This window comes from Babylonia areolata, chromosome 22, assembly GCF_041734735.1.
Source record: "Babylonia areolata isolate BAREFJ2019XMU chromosome 22, ASM4173473v1, whole genome shotgun sequence".
In the NCBI taxonomy this organism is placed as follows: Eukaryota; Metazoa; Mollusca; class Gastropoda; order Neogastropoda; family Buccinidae; genus Babylonia; species Babylonia areolata.
In genome coordinates, this window is record NC_134897.1 from 46,167,196 (window position 1) to 46,192,177 (window position 24,982).

The 24,982-nt window shown below is 42.9% G+C and overlaps 1 protein-coding gene across 1 annotated transcript in view; it reads right to left on the minus strand.

Annotated features, from left to right (window-relative positions):
• Nucleotides 1–10,854: 10,854 nt before the first annotated feature.
• The window catches only part of LOC143297139 (NFX1-type zinc finger-containing protein 1-like), a 61,986-nt gene continuing 47,858 nt past the window's right edge, over nt 10,855–24,982 (minus strand). The window contains exons 13-16 of the mRNA XM_076609315.1: nt 24,104–24,398; nt 21,554–21,731; nt 19,452–19,671; nt 10,855–15,205 (exon numbers count right to left, since the gene is read on the minus strand). Coding sequence (XP_076465430.1) covers nt 15,018–15,205; nt 19,452–19,671; nt 21,554–21,731; nt 24,104–24,398 — 881 coding nt within the window. The 3' untranslated portion in view covers nt 10,855–15,017. The remainder of the gene's footprint in view (nt 15,206–19,451; nt 19,672–21,553; nt 21,732–24,103; nt 24,399–24,982) is intronic.

Here is a 24,982-nt window from a genome sequence, read left to right on the forward strand (position 1 = left end):
CTTCTTTTTTTTATTTTTTTTTAACAAGAACGGTTGAAGCCAGGCTGGCTGTGCACTCTTTTTGAATCCCTCCTTCCACACACTGCACAGTGACCTTTTGAATCCCTCCTTCCACACACTGCACAGTGAATCCCTCCTTCCACACACTGCACAGTGAATCCCTCCTTCCACACACTGCACAGTGAATCCCTCCTTCCACACACTGCACAGTGAACCTTTTGAATCCCTCCTTCCACACACTGCACAGTGACCTTTTGAATCCCTCCTTCCACAAACTGCACAGTGAACCTTTTGAATCCCTCCTTCCACACACTGCACAGTGAACCTTTTGAATCCCTCCTTCCACACACTGCACAGTGACCTTTTGAATCCCTCCCACAAACTGCACAGTGAACCTTTTGAATCCCTCCTTCCACAAACTGCACAGTGAACCTTTTGAATCCCTCCTTCCACACACTGCACAGTGAACCTTTTGAATCCCTCCCACAAACTGCACAGTGAACCTTTTGAATCCCTCCTTCCACAAACTGCACAGTGAACCTTTTGAATCCCTCCTTCCACACACTGCACAGTGAACCTTTTGAATCCCTCCTTCCACAAACTGCACAGTGACCTTTTGAATCCCTCCTTCCACACACTGCACAGTGACCTTTTGAATCCCTCCTTCCACAAACTGCACAGTGAACCTTTTGAATCCCTCCTTCCACAAACTGCACAGTGACCTTTTGAATCCCTCCTTCCACAAACTGCACAGTGACCTTTTGAATCCCTCCTTCCACAAACTGCACAGTGACCTTTTGAATCCCTCCTTCCACACACTGCACAGTGAACCTTTTGAATCCCTCCTTCCACAAACTGCACAGTGACCTTTTGAATCCCTCCTTCCACACACTGCACAGTGAACCTTTTGAATCCCTCCTTCCACAAACTGCACAGTGACCTTTTGAATCCCTCCTTCCACACACTGCACAGTGACCTTTTGAATCCCTCCTTCCACACACTGCACAGTGAACCTTTTGAATCCCTCCTTCCACAAACTGCACAGTGAACCTTTTGAATCCCTCCTTCCACAAACTGCACAGTGACCTTTTGAATCCCTCCTTCCACACACTGCACAGTGACCTTTTGAATCCCTCCTTCCACACACTGCACAGTGAACCTTTTGAATCCCTCCTTCCACAAACTGCACAGTGACCTTTTGAATCCCTCCTTCCACACACTGCACAGTGACCTTTTGAATCCCTCCTTCCACAAACTGCACAGTGACCTTTTGAATCCCTCCTTCCACAAACTGCACAGCGAACCTTTTGAATCCCTCCTTCCACAAACTGCACAGTGAACCTTTTGAATCCCTCTTCCACAAACTGCACAGTGACCTTTTGAATCCCTCCTTCCACACACTGCACAGTGAACCTTTTGAATCCCTCCTTCCACACACTGCACAGTGACCTTTTGAATCCCTCCTTCCACACACTGCACAGTGACCTTTTGAATCCCTCCTTCCACAAACTGCACAGTGACCTTTTGAATCCCTCCTTCCACACACTGCACAGTTAACCTTTTGAATCCCTCCTTCCACAAACTGCACAGTGAACCTTTTGAATCCCTCCTTCCACAAACTGCACAGTGAACCTTTTGAATCCCTTCCACAAACTGCACAGTGAACCTTTTGAATCCCTCCTTCCACAAACTGCACAGTGACCTTTTGAATCCCTCCTTCCACAAACTGCACAGTGAACCTTTTGAATCCCTCCTTCCACACACTGCACAGTGAACCTTTTGAATCCCTCCTTCCACACACTGCACAGTGACCTTTTGAATCCCTCCCACAAACTGCACAGTGAACCTTTTGAATCCCTCCTTCCACACACTGCACAGTGAACCTTTTGAATCCGTCCTTCCACACACTGCACAGTGAACCTTTTGAATCCCTCCCACAAACTGCACAGTGAACCTTTTGAATCCCTCCCACAAACTGCACAGTGAACCTTTTGAATCCCTCCTTCCACACACTGCACAGTGAACATTTTGAATCCCCCCCACAAACTGCACAGTGACCTTTTGAATCCCTCCTTCCACAAACTGCACAGTGACCTTTTGAATCCCTCCCACAAACTGCACAGTGAACCTTTTGAATCCCTCCTTCCACACACTGCACAGTGAACCTTTTGAATCCCTCCTTCCACACACTGCACAGTGAACCTTTTGAATCCCTCCTTCCACAAACTGCACAGTGACCTTTTGAATCCCTCCTTCCACAAACTGCACAGTGAACCTTTTGAATCCCTCCTTCCACACACTGCACAGTGAACCTTTTGAATCCCTCCTTCCACACACTGCACAGTGAACCTTTTGAATCCCTCCTTCCACAAACTGCACAGTGAACCTTTTGAATCCCTCCTTCCTTAGAATAGAATAGAATAGAACATGTCTTTATTACCAAGTGTAGCGGGGTCACAAGGAATATTGGTGGGGGGGGGGGATAGTACATAACAAGATACGAACATAAATTGAAAATCATACACAAACACAGATACAGTAGAAATAAGATACATACAAGTGCATATCAATATAAAAACTTGTGAAACTCACGCAAGCAAGCACTGCACACACACACACACACACACACACATTTGAACAGAAGCTGCATATTACATGTGGATGGGGCTGATGACATATTGTAAGATCGCAGCCGTTTCCCTAACACACATAAACAGAATCAAACACAAAATAAACAGGACAGCTATCCCCGTGCCGCCATTGGTCGGCGCCATCTTACACTGGAGAGTGAACCTTTTGTACATTTTTGTTTTTTTTTGTTTTTGTTTCTTTATTGTTTTTGATTGATCCCACACAAACCAAAGGCATTCACTGTATTGGAGACTGTACAACTTTGGGGACCCAGCATTGACAAGCTGAAGGCTTAAATTAAGTGGAATGGATGGCATCCTCAGCACAACCTAATCTTATTTGCCATAAAGAGGTAAATGGTTAGGATAATGTGTCATGAACTGTGTTTATCTTACAGGGTTTTTTGTTTGTGTATGTGACGGTTTTCTGTATAAGCAACAATTAACAATGGCTGGACTATAAGCAACAATTAACAATGGCTGGACTATAAGCAACAGTTAACAGTGTCTGGACTATAAGACTATAAGCAACAATTAACAGTGGCTGGACTATAAGCAACAATGAACAGTGGCTGGACTATAAGCAACAATTAACAATGGCTGGACTATAAGCAACAATTAACAGTGGCTGGACTATAAGCAACAATTAACAATGGCTGGACTATAAGCAACAATTAACAGTTAACAGTGGCTGGACTATAAGCAACAATTAACAGTGGCTGGACTATAAGCAACAATTAACAATGGCTGGACTATAAGCAACAATTAACAGTGGCTGGACTATAAACAACAATTAACAATGGCTGGACTATAAGCAACAATTAACAGTGGCTGGACTATAAGCAACAATTAACAATGGCTGAACTATAAGCAACAGTGGCTGGACTATAAGCAACAATTAACAGTGGCTGGACTATAAGCAACAATTAACAATGGCTGGACTATAAGCAACAATTAACAATGGCTGGACTATAAGCAACAATTAACAATGGCTGAACTATAAGCAACAATTAACAATGGCTGGACTATAAGCAACAATTAACAGCAACTGAAGGCTTGAGGCATTGACAGAAGCAACGTATACAAGACGGTACAAAGTCTTTCCTAGGACCCAGCACAGACAGAAGGTCTGAGGGATCACAGAGTGTTCTGTGTTTTCATGATGATGGTGAAATGATGTATATGACTCCTTGTGTGATCCTGCTTCTGTGAAGAATAAATCTCTGTTTTATGTAATGATATTGAACTTAATGTATTAACCTGTTGATTGTGATTTTATGAAGGATACAACCTGTTTTATATAATGATATTGAACTTCTGTATTAACCTATTGATTGTGCTTTTATGAAGGATACAACCTGTTTTATATAATGATATTGAACTTCTGTATTAACCTATTGATTGTGCTTTTATGAAGGATACAACCTGTTTTATATAATGATATTGAACTTCTGTATTAACCCATTGTCTGATTGTGCTTCTACGAAGGATAAAACTTCTGTGTTACATATTGTTGAAATTATGTAAATAATCCATTATCTGATGATATTTTTATGAAGGTTAGAACCTGTTTTATATAATGTTGAAATGATGTATATAACCCATTGTCTCATGGTGTTTCATGAAGGATAAAAGCTCTGTGTTAAATAATGATGTTGAAATGATGTATATTACCCAGTATCTGACGGTGTTTCTTTGAAGGATAAAACCTCTGTTACATGATGTTGAAATGATGTATACAACCCACCGTCGGATAGTGCTTGTATGAAGGATACAACCTGTTTTATATAATGATGTTGAAATTATATATATAACCCATTGTCGTATGGTGCTTCTATGAAAGATAAAACCTCTGCGTTATATAATGATGTTGAAATGATGTATACAACCCATCGTCTGATAGTGCTTCTATGAAGGATAAAACCTCTGTGTTATACAATGATGTTGAAATGATGTCTATAACCCATTGTCTGATAATGTTTCATGAAGAATAACACCTTCATTTTACATGTCTGAAGACTGTGTAAGGAACTTGTAGTGGAGAATATTCCACGATTTATGTGTTGGTGAGTGGTTCAGCAGCAACCTTAACAAACTGTAAGCTAACTTTAGTTGAGGGCTGGGATCTGGCTTATGGTCTGTTTCTGACACACCTTTCTCCCTGTATTGTGTAGCACTCCTTTTTCTATTCTTTATTTTCAGCTACCGTCAATGTCTTGAGTCGTGCTGGAAATGATGTTCCCATACAGTTATCAGAAATCCTGCTTTCGTTCATAGCACTGCTTTTTTTTTTTCCTGGTGCCAAAAATTGAAAGAACTTTTGTATTGTGAATGGGTTTAGAAGTCACATCATGATGATAGAAGTGAACTTTGATGTGGAAAGATTTGAGTGTTGAATTTGGAGCATAAAGATGGAATTAGGCCCAGCTGAAGAGGACAGCCCCAAATTGAGTTTTGTGGAGTCCATAAAGATGGACTTAGGCCCAGCTGAAGAGGACAGCCCCAAATTGAGTTTTGTGGAGTCCATAAAGATGGACTTAGGCCCAGCTGAAGAGGACAGCCCCAAATTGAGTTTTGTGGAGTCCATAAAGATGGACAGGCCCAGCTGAAGGACAGCCCCAAACTGAGTTTTGTGGAGTCCATAAAGATGGACAGGCCCAGCTGAAGGACAGCCCAAATTGAGTTTTGTGGAGCAGTGCTGTTGTGGCCCTTTGTTCATCAACAAGTCCACAGAGGATAACTGAAAGAGGATGATGACTGAAAGAGGATGATGACTGAAAGAAGAAGATGACTGAAAGAGGATGACTGAAAGAAGAAGATGACTGAAAGAAGAGGATGACTGAAAGAAAGAGGATGACTGAAAGAAGAAGATGACTGAAAGAAGAAGATGACTGAAAGAAAGAGGATGACTGAAAGAAGAAGATGACTGAAAGAGGATGACTGAAAGAAGAAGATGACTGAAAGAGGATGACTGAAAGAAGAGGATGACTGAAAGAAGAAGATGACTGAAAGAAGAGGATGACTGAAAGAGGATGACTGAAAGAAGAAGATGACTGAAAGAAGAGGATGACTGAAAGAAAGAAGATGACTGAAAGAGGATGACTGAAAGAAGAGGATGACTGAAAGAAGAAGATGACTGAAAGAGGATGACTGAAAGAAGAGGATGACTGAAAGAGGATGACTGAAAGAAAGAGGATGACTGAAAGAAGAGGATGACTGAAAGAAAGAAGATGACTGAAAGAAGAAGATGACTGAAAGAAAGAAGATGACTGAAAGAAGAAGATGACTGAAAGAAAGAAGATGACTGAAAGAGGATGACTGAAAGAAAGAAGATGACTGAAAGAGGATGACTGAAAGAAGAAGATGACTGAAAGAAGAGGATGACTGAAAGAAAGAAGATGACTGAAAGAGGATGACTGAAAGAAAGAAGATGACTGAAAGAAGATGACTGAAAGAAGATGACTGAAAGAAGAGGATGACTGAAAGAAAGAAGATGACTGAAAGAGGATGCAACAGAGAGAAAAGCGACAATAATACATACAGGTAACTTCCATTTTTGCGGCAAGAAACGCGACTCGGAGAAATATGGTTTACTCATCAACCAAATTTAATATACGAGCGAAATAAACACAGCAAACAACATAAATTCACCCAAACACCAAAGAGAAGTACATCCTTTGAAAAAAATCTGAAACAAAACTGCTCCAAAGACACTTCTTTTTTTTCTTTTCTTTTTTTAAAATTCATCCTTAGTGTCTGAAATGATATTTCTGGTGTGTGTGTGTGCACTGTATGTTGAGTTCACAAGCACGTTTCTACATTAGATAGTAAAAGTAATATATTGTTTATTCATTTTCTTATACAGTGAATATTGTTATGGAGCCAGCATTGTTGTTCATCCTTCGGAGTGGAAGCTGTCCACAACTTCAGCATCAGACGGAGGATCTGACCGGGGTCTGAAGGTGACTGGTGAGGCCAGTCTGGGCCTGGAAAGCTCGTCCACATGAGCGACACATGGATAGGGTGCTGCACTGAAAGCAGGGGTAGCACATGCCTTGCACACAGTGTGCTTCCTATGATCCTCTGTGGTGTGTCTGTTTTCTGCTACATGTGCTCCTTCAGTGGTCTTGCTTCGGCAGGTTGGACAGTCCACAGCCAGCTACTGGGATTGATGTTGAGGTCCTTGCGGGACACTGAGGCAGCCTTTGAAGCTTTTCATCTGCCCCCCAACTGATCTCTTTGGAGCCATACCAAGTCAGTGTCTCACTGGGAGTGGAGACCAGCATCACAGCTCTCCAACAACAGTTCCCAACAAGGTATACACCATCTAAAACTTTGGCAGAATTCATAACAATCATGAAAGGGAAGATAATCAAAACGGAGGTCACCATGAAAGCAGGGCGTATAAGGCCGTCACAGAATCCAGTGATGAATGGTGATGAGGACGCCATGGATGTCCATACTTGGGGCTAAGTGATATAGTGATGAATGGTGACGAGGACACCATGGATGTCCATACTTGGGGCTAAGTGATATGGTGATGAGGACGCCATGGATGTCCATACTTGGGGCTAAGTGATATAGTGATGAACGGTGACGAGGACGCCATGGATGTCCATACTTGGGGCTAAGTGATATAGTGATGAATGGTGAGGACGACGCCATGGTTGTCCATACTTGGGGCTAAGTGATATAGTGATGAATGGTGAGGACGACGCCATGGTTGTCCATACTTGGGGCTAAGTGACAAGGACGCACTAAACGCTTTCTTGAATGGTCACTTTCTAACTATATGTAGCCGTGTACCGAGTGGTTACTGAAGGGGGTACGGCACAAAAGACTTAACTAAATATGATTAATTGAAGGATAGACAAGATCCCACGCACAGGCCAGGAACATATAGAGGCCAGTCACAAATGGGGTTTTCTGTTGGTTTATTTACAATATTCTAAAAGAAGGAGACTAAGAAGAAGAAATAATGAGAAGAAGACAACTAGGAGAAGAACTAAGAAGAAGACTAGAAGAGAACTAGTCTAAGAGAAGATAAAAAGAGAAGAAGACAGTGCCTGGAATGACACAAACAAATGTCATAAGCACAACATGTTGACACAAGTGACTAGTAAAGCACATGTATACATATTACATGGAAAGACTATCACTCGGGTTTGGGATACGCAACAACATAATGCATATGTGTGAAGACCAAACGCTGACATCAAATGACATTTCTAATACATTTAAATAGCGCAGTTAAAGTGATTGAAGCAATGCTGACTTGGTGAAAGTACACTGACAGTATAGACTAGGTAAAGCTTATACTGTGTCAAAGTGACTCAAATGAATCAGTGGATTAGATATAATACTGGCAAACTGATAGACCAGATAGTAAGTGAAGAACCACCATGGCTTAACCATTAAGTGGTGAATGAACTTTACGCACTCACTAGAACATTCTGGAACAAACCACTAGTGTCCAGAGACGTCACTGACTGTGACGTTAAGAATCAAATGGAACACTGCTCCATTCAGATGACGACATGGCAATTATTTAGATCAGTCATAGCCGATCTGTGACTAACTTGTCAAAGCAATAACTGAACAAAGAATTAACTGACAAGCAATACTGACATACTCATATAAACACAAGTACTGTGTCGAATAATACAATTTACAAATCAACACATTCTACACACTAGTACTTACAGCGATACGTAGCGAGGTGTCAGCTGTTGTGGGGACACACACGACACACTGCCCGCGACACAGCAAGAGAGAGAGAGCAGGCTCTGGTCAGATGACTGACCAGGTATGAAATGACCACTCATCATTCACTGTGCCAATTTATGCAAGTTTAGCGGACCGCAAAGTGTGTCACGTGTGCTTGCAAGCAGATCGTCACTAATCACGGAGAATCCGATGACAATTGTGTTTGTTTCAAGGTGTTCAGTTACAGATTTCTAAATGATTCCTGAACCGATTTGCATTGGATAAGTTGCAAAGGAAAGAGCTCAACGCCTACTTTATAATGAGTGTAAAATGAAGTGTTGATTATTTAAGATGAATTTATAATCTTAATTTAAGTCACCTGAACAGGGTCAGTTTTAACGAGCTCGTCGCTGAAAATTACAAACTGCGTTAAATCAGTTTCACGTAGGCAAACATAAATGGAATAGATTTAAAGATGGAATTAAGACGATTCTGCCAGTATATAATACTAGTAGTTTACTGATCTGACAAAAGAGCTATTAATTAAATACTGTGGAACAGAAACACAAGTTTGCTCTCAGCCAATGACGTATCGCGACGCAACACTGGTCGAGCAGTCAGCAGGTGGTCTGGCCAGGACAAAATGATGTAAGCAGAGTGACATCACATATTCTGTGCAAGGGTTAGGACGGAAAACGTCGTCTGCTCTGGCTTGTGCGTGAATAGTGTTGGAGCAAGCATAGCGCGCTTGGTCACATATAATAATAATAAGAATAATAAAGTGCATTTTAAGATGCTTATCCCCTTGGAGAGTTCTAAGCACCATTACAATTTCTTAAGAAGGCAAGAATATTTACACACTAATCCACAAAACTATGCTCATCCACACACAAGTATATATATCTGGACTTTTCAACAAAAAAAGTATGCACACACACACACACACACACATATATAAATATATATATATATTATATATATATATATATACGTGTGTGTGTGTAACATTAAAACATTTCAGCACTTAAAACCTATGGCGTAGGTTACACCTGGTAACTTATTCAGTCAAATGAAGTTTGTAAAGGTGGGCCTTAAGCATTCAGTCAAATGAAGTTTGTAAAGGTGGGCCTTAAGCCCAGCCTTAAAGGCTGACATTGTGGGAGCCTTTCTAAGTATCTGGGAGAGTGCGTTATAAGTTGAAGAACCAACAAATGAAAGAGAACGTCTGCCATAGTTCTCTAGATGGAATCAGGGAATGGTGAGGTGACCGGCATTTGAAGACCGCAATGATCTGGATGGCACATACAGGGTCAAGAGATCAGAAATGTATGCGGGGGACTGACCATGAAGGGAACGGTAACAGAGTGTTGCTAATTCACAATGACATCTGACACATATTTAGTAAGTACATGTATCTGAACAGGACTTTGTATAAGATTTTCTTGTTGTCCTGTACATCTATAACTGTGTTGTGACAAGTTCCAAAAAAAATACTGTTTACACCATAAACGCTTTCTTTCACCACACATCCTGCTGTAATCCAGGCTAGAGAGATGCAGACACCTGCAGTGTTGCTCAGGAAATTTGAACAACACTCCCATGGTGCAACACTCCCATGCTGCATCCATGAAGTGGATGACCCTCACCTGTGGGGTCCCACCCTTCCAGCTGTACACTGTGGGGTCCTGTTGTACACTGTGGGGTCCCACCCTTCCAGCTGTACACTGTGGGGTCCCACCCTTCCTGCTGTACACTGTGGGGTCCTGTTGTACACTGTGGGGTCCCACCCTTCCTGCTGTACACTGTGGGGTCCTGTTGTACACTGTGGGGTCCCACCCTTCCTGTTGTACACTGTGGGGTCCCACCCTTCCAGCTGTACACTGTGGGGTCCTGTTGTACACTGTGGGGTCCCACCCTTCCTGCTGTACACTGTGGGGTCCTGTTGTACACTGTGGGGTCCCACCCTTCCTGTTGTACACTGTGGGGTCCTGCTGTACACTGTGGGGTCCCACCCTTCCTGTTGTACACTGTGGGGTCCTGCTGTACACTGTGGGGTCCCACCCTTCCTGCTGTACACTGTGGGGTCCTGTTGTACACTGTGGGGTCCCACCCTTCCTGTTGTACACTGTGGGGTCCCACCCTTCCTGCTGTACACTGTGGGGTCCTGTTGTACACTGTGGGGTCCCACCCTTCCTGCTGTACACTATGGGGTCCCACCCTTCCTGCTGTACACTGTGGGGTCCTGTTGTACACTGTGGGGTCCCACCCTTCCTGCTGTACACTGTGGGGTCCTGTTGTACACTGTGGGGTCCCACCCTTCCAGCTGTACACTGTGGGGTCCCACCCTTCCTGCTGTACACTGTGGCGTCGCACCCTTCCAGCTGTACACTGTGGGGTCCCACCCTTCCAGTTGTACACTGTGGGGTCCCACCCTTCCAGCTGTACACTGTGGGGTCCCACCCTTCCTGCTGTACACTGTGGCGTCGCACCCTTCCTGCTGTACACTCAACTCTGAAAGCACTGGCCAAGGGTTAAAACAAATCCTTGGTGTCCAAACCCACTCTCCCAGTCATCCATCTGCAGCACTAACCGCTTCACCCTGGCAGCCAGTGACGAGGTCATGTTCATTTAGAAAAAAAACAAAAACAATCAGCTTATCAACTGGCAACACAATGTTTTGATCCAAAAGACATGATCAAACATGAACAGGGAAGTGGGGGAAATAAGAGGACAAAAAAAATGTTTTACTTCAGATCACACATAGTCTGGTTATACAATCTGATAGAAACAAAATCCCTCACATTACAGGAAACCAAAAGAATTAACTGATATTTATAACCAAACATTTTTTTTCAAACAAAAACTATGCTGTAGTCAAAAAAGAAAAAAAACGTAAAACTGGAATACATTTTACTAAAAAAAATAAATTAAAAAAAGGCTAATACATCTTTCAAAAAAATCAAAGAAAAATCAAGAGCAGGAGCTTTTACTGATGCAGTTACAGAAGCGCATGGTGCAGATATAAACACAGTGAGCAAATGCAACTCTAAATATATATGTATAGAAAGCACAGTGAACAACAGATTATTATATATTTTCTACTTCATTATATACATACATATTTATTTGTTTGCAACTGTTTGAAATTAACCTGTGAAATCAATAATGGAATAAAATAAAACAAGGCAACTTAACATCTGAAAGTCCCAAAAAGTAACATTGCATTGGAAATAAAAGTTCCATTAAGTTGATATTATTGATGGACAATAATATCTTCAATGATTATTACATAGATTTTTTTTTTTTTTTTTTTTAAGAAGAACAGCAAAAATGACCGGCATGGAAATTTGGGAGCTGACATTGCTGTAGAGGCATGCACACAACTTTCCCATTGGCCGTCAGGTTTGTCCACCAATGAAAAAAGGTGCCTCCAATTTTTTTTTCTTTTTCTGTAACATGCGATCCAGTCACAGTATCTGGAACACACATTGATTTTTGTGTTTTTCCATAACAAATACAGTTATTCCAAGAATGGTGGGCATGCACACAAAAATCATCAAACTCTGTGTACAAATTTATAGGTATGCAAACAAAAAGCATCAGACTGTACAAATTTAATGAAAATGTACCAATAAATAAAACTGCTTCTGCATTCATACATACACAAACATATGCTTCAAACGCAGTTTGTGTTAACAGAAGCCAGTCTAAAGTTATTTCTGTCTTAAAAACAAATACCCCAAAAATAAAGACAATTACTTTTCATATATGCAAAGTACTAAACAATTTTTTTTATACACAAAGTAACAAAACACCAGAAGCTACATATTTGAACCTGTATGAATTTTAGACACATGTACTTGTTTCAAGAGGCAGAAAGACAAACATACTGACAGAAACGCGCACACACACACATGTACTTGTTTCAAGAGGCAGAAAGACAAACATACTGACAGAAACGCGCACACACACACATGTACTTGTTTCAAGAGGCAGAAAGACAAACATACTGACAGAAATACGCACACACACACATGTACTTGTTTCAAGAGGCAGAAAGACAAACATACTGACAGAAACGCGCACACACACATGTACTTGTTTCAAGAGGCAGAAAGACAAACATACTGACAGAAATACGCACACACACACATGTACTTGTTTCAAGAGGCAGAAAGACAAACATACTGACAGAAACGCGCACACACACAAAGGAACAGAAAGATCAAACAATCAACAAAAAAATGTTTTCTTACTGTCAAACAAAACATGATGATTACAAGTTCAATAGTCTTCAAAGATATAATGGCAGAAATAAAAATTGTGTCTGAAAATGTAATCCAGTATCTGCGTATACAAACTATCATATATTCTGGCTTCAAAATGTTGAACTGTGCTCAAAATGAATAGCAGAAAGTCACCCAATACTTTGACACGCTGTGCTCACAATGTATAGCAGAAAGACACCCAATACTTTGACACGCTGTGCTCACAATGTATAGCAGAAAGTCACCCAATACTTTGACACGCTGTGCTCACAATGTATAGCACAGACACCCAATACTTTGACACACTGTGCTCACGATGTATAGCAGAAAGTCACCCAGTACCTTGACACACTGTGCTCACGATGTCTGTAAAAACTGGGCCTCACTGAATATATCAATAATGTCAGTAAACAAAAGAAAAGTATCTTATGCCAAATTTGGACCACATCATTCAAGACAATGTCTCTGATTAAAATATCACAGTCACAGGAGCTCTGATTTAAGAAAGGATCACAGTCACAGAGATACTTTGTTTTCAAAGCAAAATACTTTTTGTGTTCAAAACAACAAAAATCTCATACAACCCCAAAAGAAAAAAAAATTGTCCAAAACAAAATAAGCATGCAATGTTATCATTCAAGTTATAAGGTGGCGTCAATGTATGCAGACTGATGCAAGCACACTATACACAATCTCATTTTTAATGGGGACAGGGGGGTGGGGTGGGAGGGGGCAGGGGGGAGAGATACCTGATCTGCATGTAAACCCAGCACGCTGGTCAGGCACAGATAAATATGAAACATCACTGAAAACAATTCATGTCATCAAGACAATAGTCTTGGGGAGAAAAAGATAGCAACAACAAACCGCCATGATTTTGTGCTCTCTCCCTGTCTCTGTCTCTCTTTTAGTTTCTCTCCCTCTTTCTGTCTCTCTTTTAATTTCTCTCCCTCTCTCTGTCTCTCTTTTAGTTTCTCTCCCTGTCTCTGTCTCTCTTTTAGTTTCTCTCCCTCTTTCTGTCTCTCTTTTAATTTCTCTCCCTCTCTCTGTCTCTCTTTTAATTTCTCTCCCTGTCTCTGTCTCTCTTTTAATTTCTCTCCCTCTTTCTGTCTCTCTTTTAATTTCTCTCCCTCTCTCTGTCTCTCTTTTAGTTTCTCTCCCTGTCTCTGTCTCTCTTTCAGTTTCTCTCCCTGTCTCTGTCTCTCTTTTAATTTCTCTCCCTGTCTCTGTCTCTCTTTTAGTTTCTCTCCCTCTTTCTGTCTCTCTTTTAATTTCTCTCCCTCTCTCTGTCTCTCTTTTAGTTTCTCTCCCTCTTTCTGTCTCTCTTTTAATTTCTCTCCCTGTCTCTGTCTCTCTTTTAATTTCTCTCCCTGTCTCTGTCTCTCTTTTAGTTTCTCTCCCTCTTTCTGTCTCTCTTTTAATTTCTCTCCCTCTCTCTGTCTCTCTTTTAGTTTCTCTCCCTGTCTCTCTTTTAATTTCTCTCCCTGTCTCTGTCTCTCTTTTAATTTCTCTCCCTGTCTCTGTCTCTCTTTTAATTTCTCTCCCTCTCTGTCTCTATCTCTCTCTAATGCTTTCTCTGTCCACTACACATTCATTATTTTTACCATTGTTCCACACTATTGGCATTTCAGTTTAGTATTGTTGGAAATCATCCAGTCAGTTTCAAAAATTTCTTGCTGAGAAAACATCCCCATCGCACACTTCGATGCACATATATCAGGACAGGACTGTGTGTCAGATTTTCTCGTTGTCCTCTTCATCAGGTTAGGACAATGTAGGAGGTTTTCTTGTCCTGTTTTCCTATCACTGTGGTGCATTGTGATATGCTCTAAAGAAGAAAGACCGTTTCAATACTCTTTTCGCCACTATAAGCGACTTCAGTCGACAAGACAGTTCACTGCCATGGGCGACTTGAGTCAACAGTAACAGGTCATGTTAAAGAAACCGTTCCTCACACTGTTAAAAACTTGACACCTTCTCCCCTTAATTAAGCAAGTTTGATGTTAACAAGTCTACTGAGTTGTTTTGACACAAACCGAACTGTGTGACTGAGAGCGTCAAGTTTAGAATACTTTTGGGGTGGGGGGTGGGGGGGTATTTTTCACAAGAAGCAGAGGAGGAGAAATTTTGTTTAAAGTCCTGTCACACATATCGGTGACTGAAGACATTTTGTTAGAGTATCAGTGTATGCATTTGAGTATCATCGTTCAGAAGAGGAGGGGGAGGGGGATGAACGGTGAGTTGGGGGGAAACTGGGCATATGGGGGAGGGTGGTGGGTGAAATTTGAAACAAAAATGTAGATTACAGAAAACAACTTAACCGACTTAGTAAAAGAGAAGTAGTTGATCCAACAAGCTTGGAGGCAAAAGAGTTGAACTGAAAGGCCATCATCACAAGACAGACAGACGATCCTCAGTCCAGCTGGTAGTTGGCCAGGTTGGCCTGCTCCGACCAGGCACCGTACGTGGCACCGTCCATCTCCGTGGCGACAGAGTTGTCGTCTCTCAGGCGGTGATGAGTGCCGCCCACTCCCTCACCACATTCCGGACACTGGCTTTCCACCATCGCTCCGCCACAGTCTGCGATGCAGTAGATATGGCCTGCCACATGATACATCATTGTTATCTCATCATTTTCTCTCCTTCATCATCTTGTTTTAGTTGATATGACCTGACACATGCTAGATCATCATCACCATAATCATCTCATCACTGTCTTTCCTCTATCATCTATTAGTTGATATGACCTGAATTATGATATATCACAACAATTACCATCATCATCTTCAGTATCATCTCGCTCCTAGAAATGGAAGCGATCTCAGACAACATAAAGGTGAGAGATGTTTATCACTTGTATCAATTATTGAATATTACAGTCACTGCAGTTCTTTTCTTGATATCATCATTTCTGTTATTACATCACAAACAGCAGGCAGTAACAAAGACACGAAAAGGGAGAGCAGTCAGGATCAGACAGGAAGACTGATGAAAAGGGAGAGCAGTCAGGATCAGACAGACAGGAAGACTGATGAAAAGGGAGAGCAGTCAGGATCAGACAGACAGGAAGACTGATGAAAAGGGAGAGCAGTCAGGATCAGACAGGAAGACTGATGAAAAGGGAGAGCAGTCAGGATCAGACAGACAGGAAGACTGATGAAAAGGGAGAGCAGTCAGGATCAGACAGACAGGAAGACTGATGAAAAGGGAGAGCAGTCAGGATCAGACAGACAGGAAGACTGATGAAAAGGGAGAGCAGTCAGGATCAGACAGACAGGAAGACTGATGGAAAGGGAGAGCAGTCAGGATCAGACAGGAAGACTGATGAAAAGGGAGAGCAGTCAGGATCAGACAGACAGGAAGACTGATGAAAATGGAGAGCAGTCAGGATCAGACAGACAGGAAGACTGATGAAAAGGGAGAGCAGTCAGGATCAGACAGACAGGAAGACTGATGAAAAGGGAGAGCAGTCAGGATCAGACAGGAAGACTGATGAAAAGGGAGAGCAGTCAGGATCAGACAGACAGGAAGACTGATGAAAAGGGAGAGCAGTCAGGATCAGACAGGAAGACTGATGAAAAGGGAGAGCAGTCAGGATCAGACAGACAGGAAGACTGATGAAAAGGGAGAGCAGTCAGGATCAGACAGACAGGAAGACTGATGAAAAGGGAGAGCAGTCAGGATCAGACAGGAAGACTGATGAAAAGGGAGAGCAGTCAGGATCAGACAGGAAGACTGATGAAAAGGGAGAGCAGTCAGGATCAGACAGGAAGACTGATGAAAAGGGAGAGCAGTCAGGATCAGACAGACAGGAAGACTGATGAAAATGGAGAGCAGTCAGGATCAGACAGACAGGAAGACTGATGAAAAGGGAGAGCAGTCAGGATCAGACAGACAGGAAGACTGATGAAAAGGGAGAGCAGTCAGGATCAGACAGGAAGACTGATGAAAAGGGAGAGCAGTCAGGATCAGACAGACAGGAAGACTGATGAAAAGGGAGAGCAGTCAGGATCAGACAGACAGGAAGACTGATGAAAAGGGAGAGCAGTCAGGATCAGACAGACAGGAAGACTGATGAAAAGGGAGAGCAGTCAGGATCAGACAGACAGGAAGACTGATGAAAAGGGAGAGCAGTCAGGATCAGACAGACAGGAAGACTGATGGAAAGGGAGAGCAGTCAGGATCAGACAGACAGGAAGACTGATGAAAAGGGAGAGCAGTCAGGATCAGACAGACAGGAAGACTGATGAAAATGGAGAGCAGTCAGGATCAGACAGACAGGAAGACTGATGAAAAGGGAGAGCAGTCAGGATCAGACAGACAGGAAGACTGATGAAAAGGGAGAGCAGTCAGGATCAGACAGGAAGACTGATGAAAAGGGAGAGCAGTCAGGATCAGACAGACAGGAAGACTGATGAAAAGGGAGAGCAGTCAGGATCAGACAGACAGGAAGACTGATGAAAAGGGAGAGCAGTCAGGATCAGACAGGAAGACTGATGAAAAGGGAGAGCAGTCAGGATCAGACAGGAAGACTGATGAAAAGGGAGAGCAGTCAGGATCAGACAGGAAGACTGATGAAAAGGGAGAGCAGTCAGGATCAGACAGACAGGAAGACTGATGAAAAGGGAGAGCAGTCAGGATCAGACAGGAAGACTGATGAAAAGGGAGAGCAGTCAGGATCAGACAGGAAGACTGATGAAAAGGGAGAGCAGTCAGGATCAGACAGACAGGAAGACTGATGAAAAGGGAGAGCAGTCAGGATCAGACAGACAGGCAGGAAGACATGGTCCCAGAGGAAAACAAAACATCCATGAAAACATCTTTTTTTCAAATAAAAAAGAAAGAGTCACAGAGAGAGAGGGTGAGAGAAATGTGAATACTCCATTCAAAGATCAAAGCGACCATTCAAAAACAGTGATTTTAAAAGCACAAAAACATCAATTAAACAGAGAAAAAACAAAACATCCGTGTCATTTTCTTGGTAAAAGCATAAAACATCAATAAACGATGAGACACAAGAGAAAGAAAAATACTTACGTCCAATTCTATTTTGTCAAAAGCATTAATGAGAGACAAAAGATGTGCACGTGGCCCAGAGACAAAAGATGTGCATGTGGCCCAGAGACAAAAGATGTGCACATGGCCCAGAGACAAAAGATGGCCCAGAGACAAAAGATGTGCATGTGGCCCAGAGACAAAAGATGTGCATGTGGCCCAGAGACAAAAGATGTGCACATGGCCCAGAGACAAAAGATGTGCACATGGCCCAGAGACAAAAGATGTGCACATGGCCCAGAGACAAAAGATGTGCACATGGCCCAGAGACAAAAGATGTGCACATGGCCCAGAGACAAAAGATGGCCCAGAGACAAAAGATGTGCACGTGGCCCAGAGACAAAAGATGGCCCAGAGACAAAAGATGTGCACATGGCCCAGAGACAAAACATGGCCCAGAGACAAAAGATGTGCACATGGCCCAGAGACAAAAGATGGCCCAGAGACAAAAGATGTGCATGTGGCCCAGAGACAAAAGATGTGCACATGGCCCAGAGACAAAAGATGGCCCAGAGACAAAAGATGTGCACATGGCCCAGAGACAAAAGATGGCCCAGAGACAAAAGATGTGCACGTGGCCCAGAGACAAAAGATGTGCATGTGGCCCAGAGACAAAAGATGTGCACATGGCCCAGAGACAAAAGATGTGCATGTGGCCAAGAGACAAAAGATGTGCACGTGGCCCAGAGACAAAAGATGTGCACGTGGCCCAGAGACAAAAGATGTGCACGTGGCCCAGAGACAAAAGATGTGCACATGGCCCAGAGACAAAAGATGTGCACATGGCCCAGAGACAAAAGATGGCCCAGAGACAAAAGATGTGCACGTGGCCCAGAGACAAAAGATGTGCACGTGGCCCAGAGACAAAAGATGTGCATGTGGCCCAGAGACAAAAGATGTGCACATGGCCCAGAGACAAAAGATGTGCACATGGCCCAGAGACAAAAGATGGCCCAGAGACAAAAGATGTGCACATGGCCCAGAGACAAAAGATGTGCATGTGGCCAAGAGACAAAAGATGTGCACGTGGCCCAGAGACAAAAGATGTGCACATGGCCCAGAGACAAAAGATGGCCCAGAGACAAAAGATGTGCACATGGCCCAGAGACAAAAGATGGCCCAGAGACAAAAGATGTGCACGTGGCCCAGAGACAAAAGATGTGCACATGGCCCAGAGACAAAAGATATGCACATGGCCCAGAGACAAAAGATGTGCACATGGCCCAGAGACAAAAGATGTGCACATGGCCCAGAGACAAAAGATGTGCACATGGCCCAGAGACAAAAGATGTGCACGTGGCCCAGAGACAAAAGATATGCACGTGGCCAAGAGACAAAAGATGTGCACGTGGCCAAATGGTTCGAGAGCTGCAACGTTCACCCGAAAGTACATGAGCGGGCTTTTCCATGTATGACCGTTTTTACTCCCACCATGTAGGCAGCCATACTCCCGTTTTCGGGGGAGTGTATGCTGGGTGTGTTCTTGTTTCTATAACCCACTGAACGCTGACATGGATTACAGGATCTTTAACGTGCATAGTTGATCTTCTGCTTGCGTATACACACAAAGGGGTTTCAGGCACAAGCAGGTCAGCACATAATATGTTGACCTGGGAGATCGGAAAAATCTCCATCCTTTACCCAGCAGGTGCCGTTACCGAGATTCGAACTCCGGGGCCCTCAGGTTGAAAGTCCAACACTTTAACCACTGGGATATTGCAGCTGTCGAGTTGAAATGTGTAAAGAAGAAAGGAAGGAGAGGAGGAAAGGGACTGAAGGCAGCGGCACGCACCCCTTCTGCACTTGAACCAGTGGCCCTGTTTGAAGCCCATGGCCTTGACGATCATGACCCTTTCCTTACTGCTGATGCCCAGCCCCGAGAAACAGCCCTGGTCTCTGAGGGACTGGACCGTCCCTTGCATGTCCTTCTCCTCCTCATCGGACAGCACCGCCGGCTTTGACAGCAAACGCTCCAGATATTTCTGGACCCTGTCATGCATCTCCACTCTTCTCTGCAAAGAAGGAAACATAATATGTGTGTTTAGTTTTCATTAATCTTTGAAGTCGCATCATAATGAGAGAGAGGGAGGGACACACACACACACACACACACACACACACACACACACACGCTTACACACTTTCCATCATACTATTACAGACTGGTAATCTCTCTGGTGTCTCATGTAAGACTGAATGCTTTCAAGACAAAGTTTAGCAAAAACGTCCATTGTGTATGTGGTAAACAGATCACACAAAATCATATTTTGTTTCAGTGTCAAAGAATTCTCAGGTTACTTCCAAATGCATGTAAGGTTAAAAATTTTCTGAACAAAACATAAAAGAAAACATGTCCAATCAATTACTATTATTTGAAATTGCAGAATCCCTGTTACATAGTCCAATATGACTGTCAATCCTGGTACTGTCAACTGTGGCACATCAGTTCCATCCGGAAATATCTGTCCACTGACATAACATTTAGACTTGTCGTTTCTCTCATTCTCTCTCGCCTTGACTACTGTAACTCTCTATTGTCTGGTTTGCTTGCTTCATCCATTCAGTCCCTTCAGCGCATACAAAACTCTGCTGCCCGACTCGTCCTCAGAAAGAAAAGATCTCAGCACATCACTCCTCTTTTGCAACATCTCCACTGGCTCCCTGTCTCACACCGAATAAAGTACAAGATCTATGCTACAAATGTATTCACAAATCAGCCCCTTCCTATCTCTGTGGCTGCCTTCACCTCTACACTCCATCTTGCTCACTACGATCAGCTTGGGATCCACTCCATTTACGTATACCCAGATTCAAACTCTCCACTGTTGGCCGCCGTTCTTTCTCTGTCTCTAGACCTTGCAATTGGAATGAACTTCCTCTTTCGCTTCGTCAAGTCTCCACACTCAGCTCTTTCAAGTCTGGTCTTAAAACCCACCTCTTCCCAAAATAGCCTCCCTTCCCTGCCTTTTCCTTGTTTTCAGTTTCTCCAGTTTTAGAGTTATGCATGCGTGAGAATGACTGATGCGAAAGCGCTTAGATTTGTCTATGCACAAGATTCAGCGCTATATAAATACCATTATTATTTTCATTATTTAGGACTGTTTCTGTGATGCAACTTTCCGATACTTCATTTTACTTCTGTTGTTGTTCATGATAATTGCTGTTTCACAGATGTTTATGAATTGCTTATTCCACTGTTATATTTTATACTTTCTCTATATACCCCCTTTAAATCTCCATCCCAGCCCCACCTCACACACACACCAACACACACATGACACGTCTTATATCACTCAAAGTGAAAAGACGTTAAATCAAAGAAAAAATACACACACACACATACACACATACGTACACACACACATACATAAATGTGTGTGTGTGTGTGTGTGTGTGTGTGTGTGTGTGTGTGTGTGTGTGCACTGAGAGGTACAAAAAAGGATAAAGGATTCCTTTTCTTTTTCTTTTCTTTTTTCTCATTCAAAAGAACCAAACCATCTCAAGGTCTTCAAAATGAATGTTAAACATGTTCACCAAAAAATCAGTTGGAAAAAGGCATCAACTGCAGTTCTTTGGTTTGGGGTTTGTTTGGTTTTTTTAAATCATCAATAAAATTATGAAGTATCCCATAAGGTCAAAATCATATTGAAAGAATTAAAGAAAACACCATTGATCTGTGGAGGTAGGAAGGGGGGGGGGAGACATCTCAATTCATTTCCAAATGGATGAATAAAGATATATTGTATTGAAATGCACTGTACCTCCAGCAGAGTGTCTATTCCAGTCATTCTCACCTGTGTCACCATCATTTCAGTCTTTTTTTTAATACAAAAAAACAATAACTTTATCTTAAATACAACAACAACAACAGTTTAACACTACAGGTTCACTTACATCATCTCTGTGACTGCCACTGAGATTTTGGCTGGCAAGAAAAAATGTCACACTCAGGTCAGCACGACCCAATTCCAGCTGAAACTGGGTCAGCTGCTGCTGGCTGAAAACCAGGCCACGGTGACCTGTGACCCAATTCTCCATGCAGTCCAGGTGCCAGTCCAGCTTCCCTATGAGTCTGGAATCAGGAGGAAGGTGGAACAACGGTTAGGATGCCTACCTGCCAATACAGTGTCCATGACGGCCAGGGTTCCAATCCCGGTCCTACCCTTTGTACCAAGTTTGACTGGAAATCAAACTGAGCAGCTCATCATTCGGATGACACTATATATAAACTGAGGCCCCGTGTGCAGCACACACCTTGCACACTGAAAAAGAACCCATGGCAACATAAGTGTCGTCCTCTGGCAAAAGTCTCCAGGAGAAATCCACTCTGTTACGATGACAAATTCATATGTATGCACTCAAGGGACTAACCTGTTGGGTTTTGTTGCTGGTCAGGCATCTGCCTAGGCAGATGTGGTGTAGTGTGTATGGATTTGTCTGAACATGGTGATGCCTCCTTGAGAAACAAACTGGAATCAGTCATGTAGGCTGCTTTTATAGCTGTCTGTGCTTATGACTAAGGTTATTAAAAACCAGACAAACTGCATGACTGGGTGTGACTAGGGTCATCAAGAAACAAGACAAACTCCATGACTGGGTGTGACTAGGGTCATCAAGAAACAAGACAAACTCCATGACTGGGTGTGACTAGGGTCATCAAGAAACAAGACAAACTCCATGACTGGGTGTGACTAGGGTCATCAAGAAACAAGACAAACTCCATGACTGGGTGTGACTAGGGTCATCAAGAAACAAGACAAACTCCATGACTGGGTGTGACTAGGGTCATCAAGAAACAAGACAAACTCCATGACTGGGTGTGACTAGGGTCATCAAGAAACAAGACAAACTCCATGACTGGGTGTGACTAGGGTCATCAAGAAACAAGACAAACTCCATGACTGGGTGTGACTAGGGTCATCAAGAAACAAGACAAACTCCATGACTGGGTGTGACTAGGGTCATCAAGAAACAAGACAAACTCCATGACTGGGTGTGACTAGGGTCATCAAGAAACAAGACAAACTCCATGACTGGGTGTGACTAGGGTCATCAAGAAACAAGACAAACTCCATGACTGGGTGTGACTAGGGTCATCAAGAAACAAGACAAACTCCATGACTGGGTGTGACTAGGGTCATCAAGAAACAAGACAAACTCCATGACTGGGTGTGACTAGGGTCATCAAGAAACAAGACAAACTCCATGACTGGGTGTGACTAGGGTCATCAAGAAACCAGACAAACTCCATGACTGGGTGTGACTAGGGTCATCAAGAAACAAGACAAACTCCATGACTGGGTGTGACTAGGGTCATCAAGAAACAAGACAAACTCCATGACTGGGTGTGACGAGGGTCATCAAGAAACAAGACAAACTCCATGACTGGGTGTGACTAGGGTCATCAAGAAACAAGACAAACTCCATGACTGGGTGTGACGAGGGTCATCAAGAAACAAGACAAACTCCATGACTGGGTGTGACGAGGGTCATCAAGAAACAAAACAAACACCAATGATGTGATACGGTGTTGGAGAGCATGTCAGGCTGTTTAAAGTCCTGATTTATGTGCTAAATCTATACGAATGAGCAAAACAAATTTGTAAAGCTATAAATGTTGTTAATTTATTCACTCAGCTCTTCACATTATATATATATATAGACAGATAGATACTTACTCAATGTTGCCTTGCAATATGCTGCAAAATTTTGCTCGTGATGTGTACATTTGTCCAAGACAGAAGATTGTGGTGGACTATTTTTGATGACCTATACCCATCACCCACCCCTTACAGGCGATGACGATGATAATGATCATAGCTGATGTGCTCATCTAAAAGAAGAGAATCTTCTTAATAGGTGGGGAAAACTTTTGTTATATCTTATCAAGGAGGCAAAGACCATGGCAAGAAAGTACGGATTCATACAGGACATCTGAATTCTGCAGTGGGTGAACCTTATTTCAATCGTTTAGGGAAAAACAAAAGTAAGACTGGTTATTGCCATGAAGTCATACTGTGTATCATGATTCTGTAAGGTGTGTCTCAGAAACAAAGGAAAGACGGCTAAATAAAACAGCTGTTTGAACTTGGGTTCTTGTGTACAAAGACAATGCAAGCAAATAAATACACTGGGTTCTTGTGTACAAAGACAATGCAAGCAAATAAATACACTGGGTTCTTGTGTACAAAGACAATGCAAGCAAATAAATACACTGTATCAGACTCCACAAACAATACAAAATCTACAGAACTATGTCAAAAGTAAAGACTTTAGATTTCTAAAAAGTACTGATATGTCTCCAGACTCTCTCTCAAGCACGGACACACACATGCGCGCGCACACGCACGCACACACACACACACACACACCACACACACACACACACACACACACACGCAAACACTCTCTCTCAACACAAACAGATCACGTAAGCAGGCCCACTCTTTGGTCTCAGGAGTTCCTCTCAGCGGCAGTTTCTGGCGCAGCTGGACAACAGCCCTCAGGAAGTTGATCCGGTTCTCGGGCAGGGTCAGCTCATCCAGAGAGCGGGCTTTGTCAATTCTCTTGGCGCTCTCTGCTGTCCACGTCTTCAGACTGCTGTCGAAAAGGGAGGACAGGCGCTCTTGAAGCTCCTTCTGCTTGTGCTTCAGCCGAGATGAATCGGCAGCCAGCATCCTCTTCTTCACGTTCTCCACGTCCGCCTGCGCTTTCTTGATGACGTTTCCGTAGCGCAAGGCTGCCACGGAGAGAGAGGGATCAAATTAACAGCTTGAAAATGAGGGCAGGCAAGCAATGCTGAGAACGCTATGACAAATTCAACACCAGTTTTGTTTGTTTGGGGTTGGGGTTGTTTAGTTGTTTTGTTGTTGTTGTTTCTTGGCATGGGGGCCCGGAGGGTGGGCTTACTGTGCTTGGGAATTTAAATCAAAGAGCTGACAAGACAAAAGAAAATAAAACGATATAAGATAAGGCAATTCAATGAAACATGGTAGAGATGTCTGCTCTATGATCCCTGAAACATGTTAATGACTGAGCTCCATGACAGCAGTGAAAAGTGTGTATAACCAGTTACAAAGCCCATATAAGCATAGCTGTATGACATACAATCAAACGCATTCAGGGTTCATCACGCAGTCGAAACAAAGCTGCCCTTCAGAACTATCAGATGTAGACATAAAATGTCCAGCGCGTGAAATGGGTGCAATCCAAGCCACCCAGGTTGAAAAAAAAGTTACAATTTCAGGTGCACCCTCCTTAGGTGGAATATTGAAACAACAACATACCCAGCATACACACCCCAGAAAAAGGGTATGGCTGCCT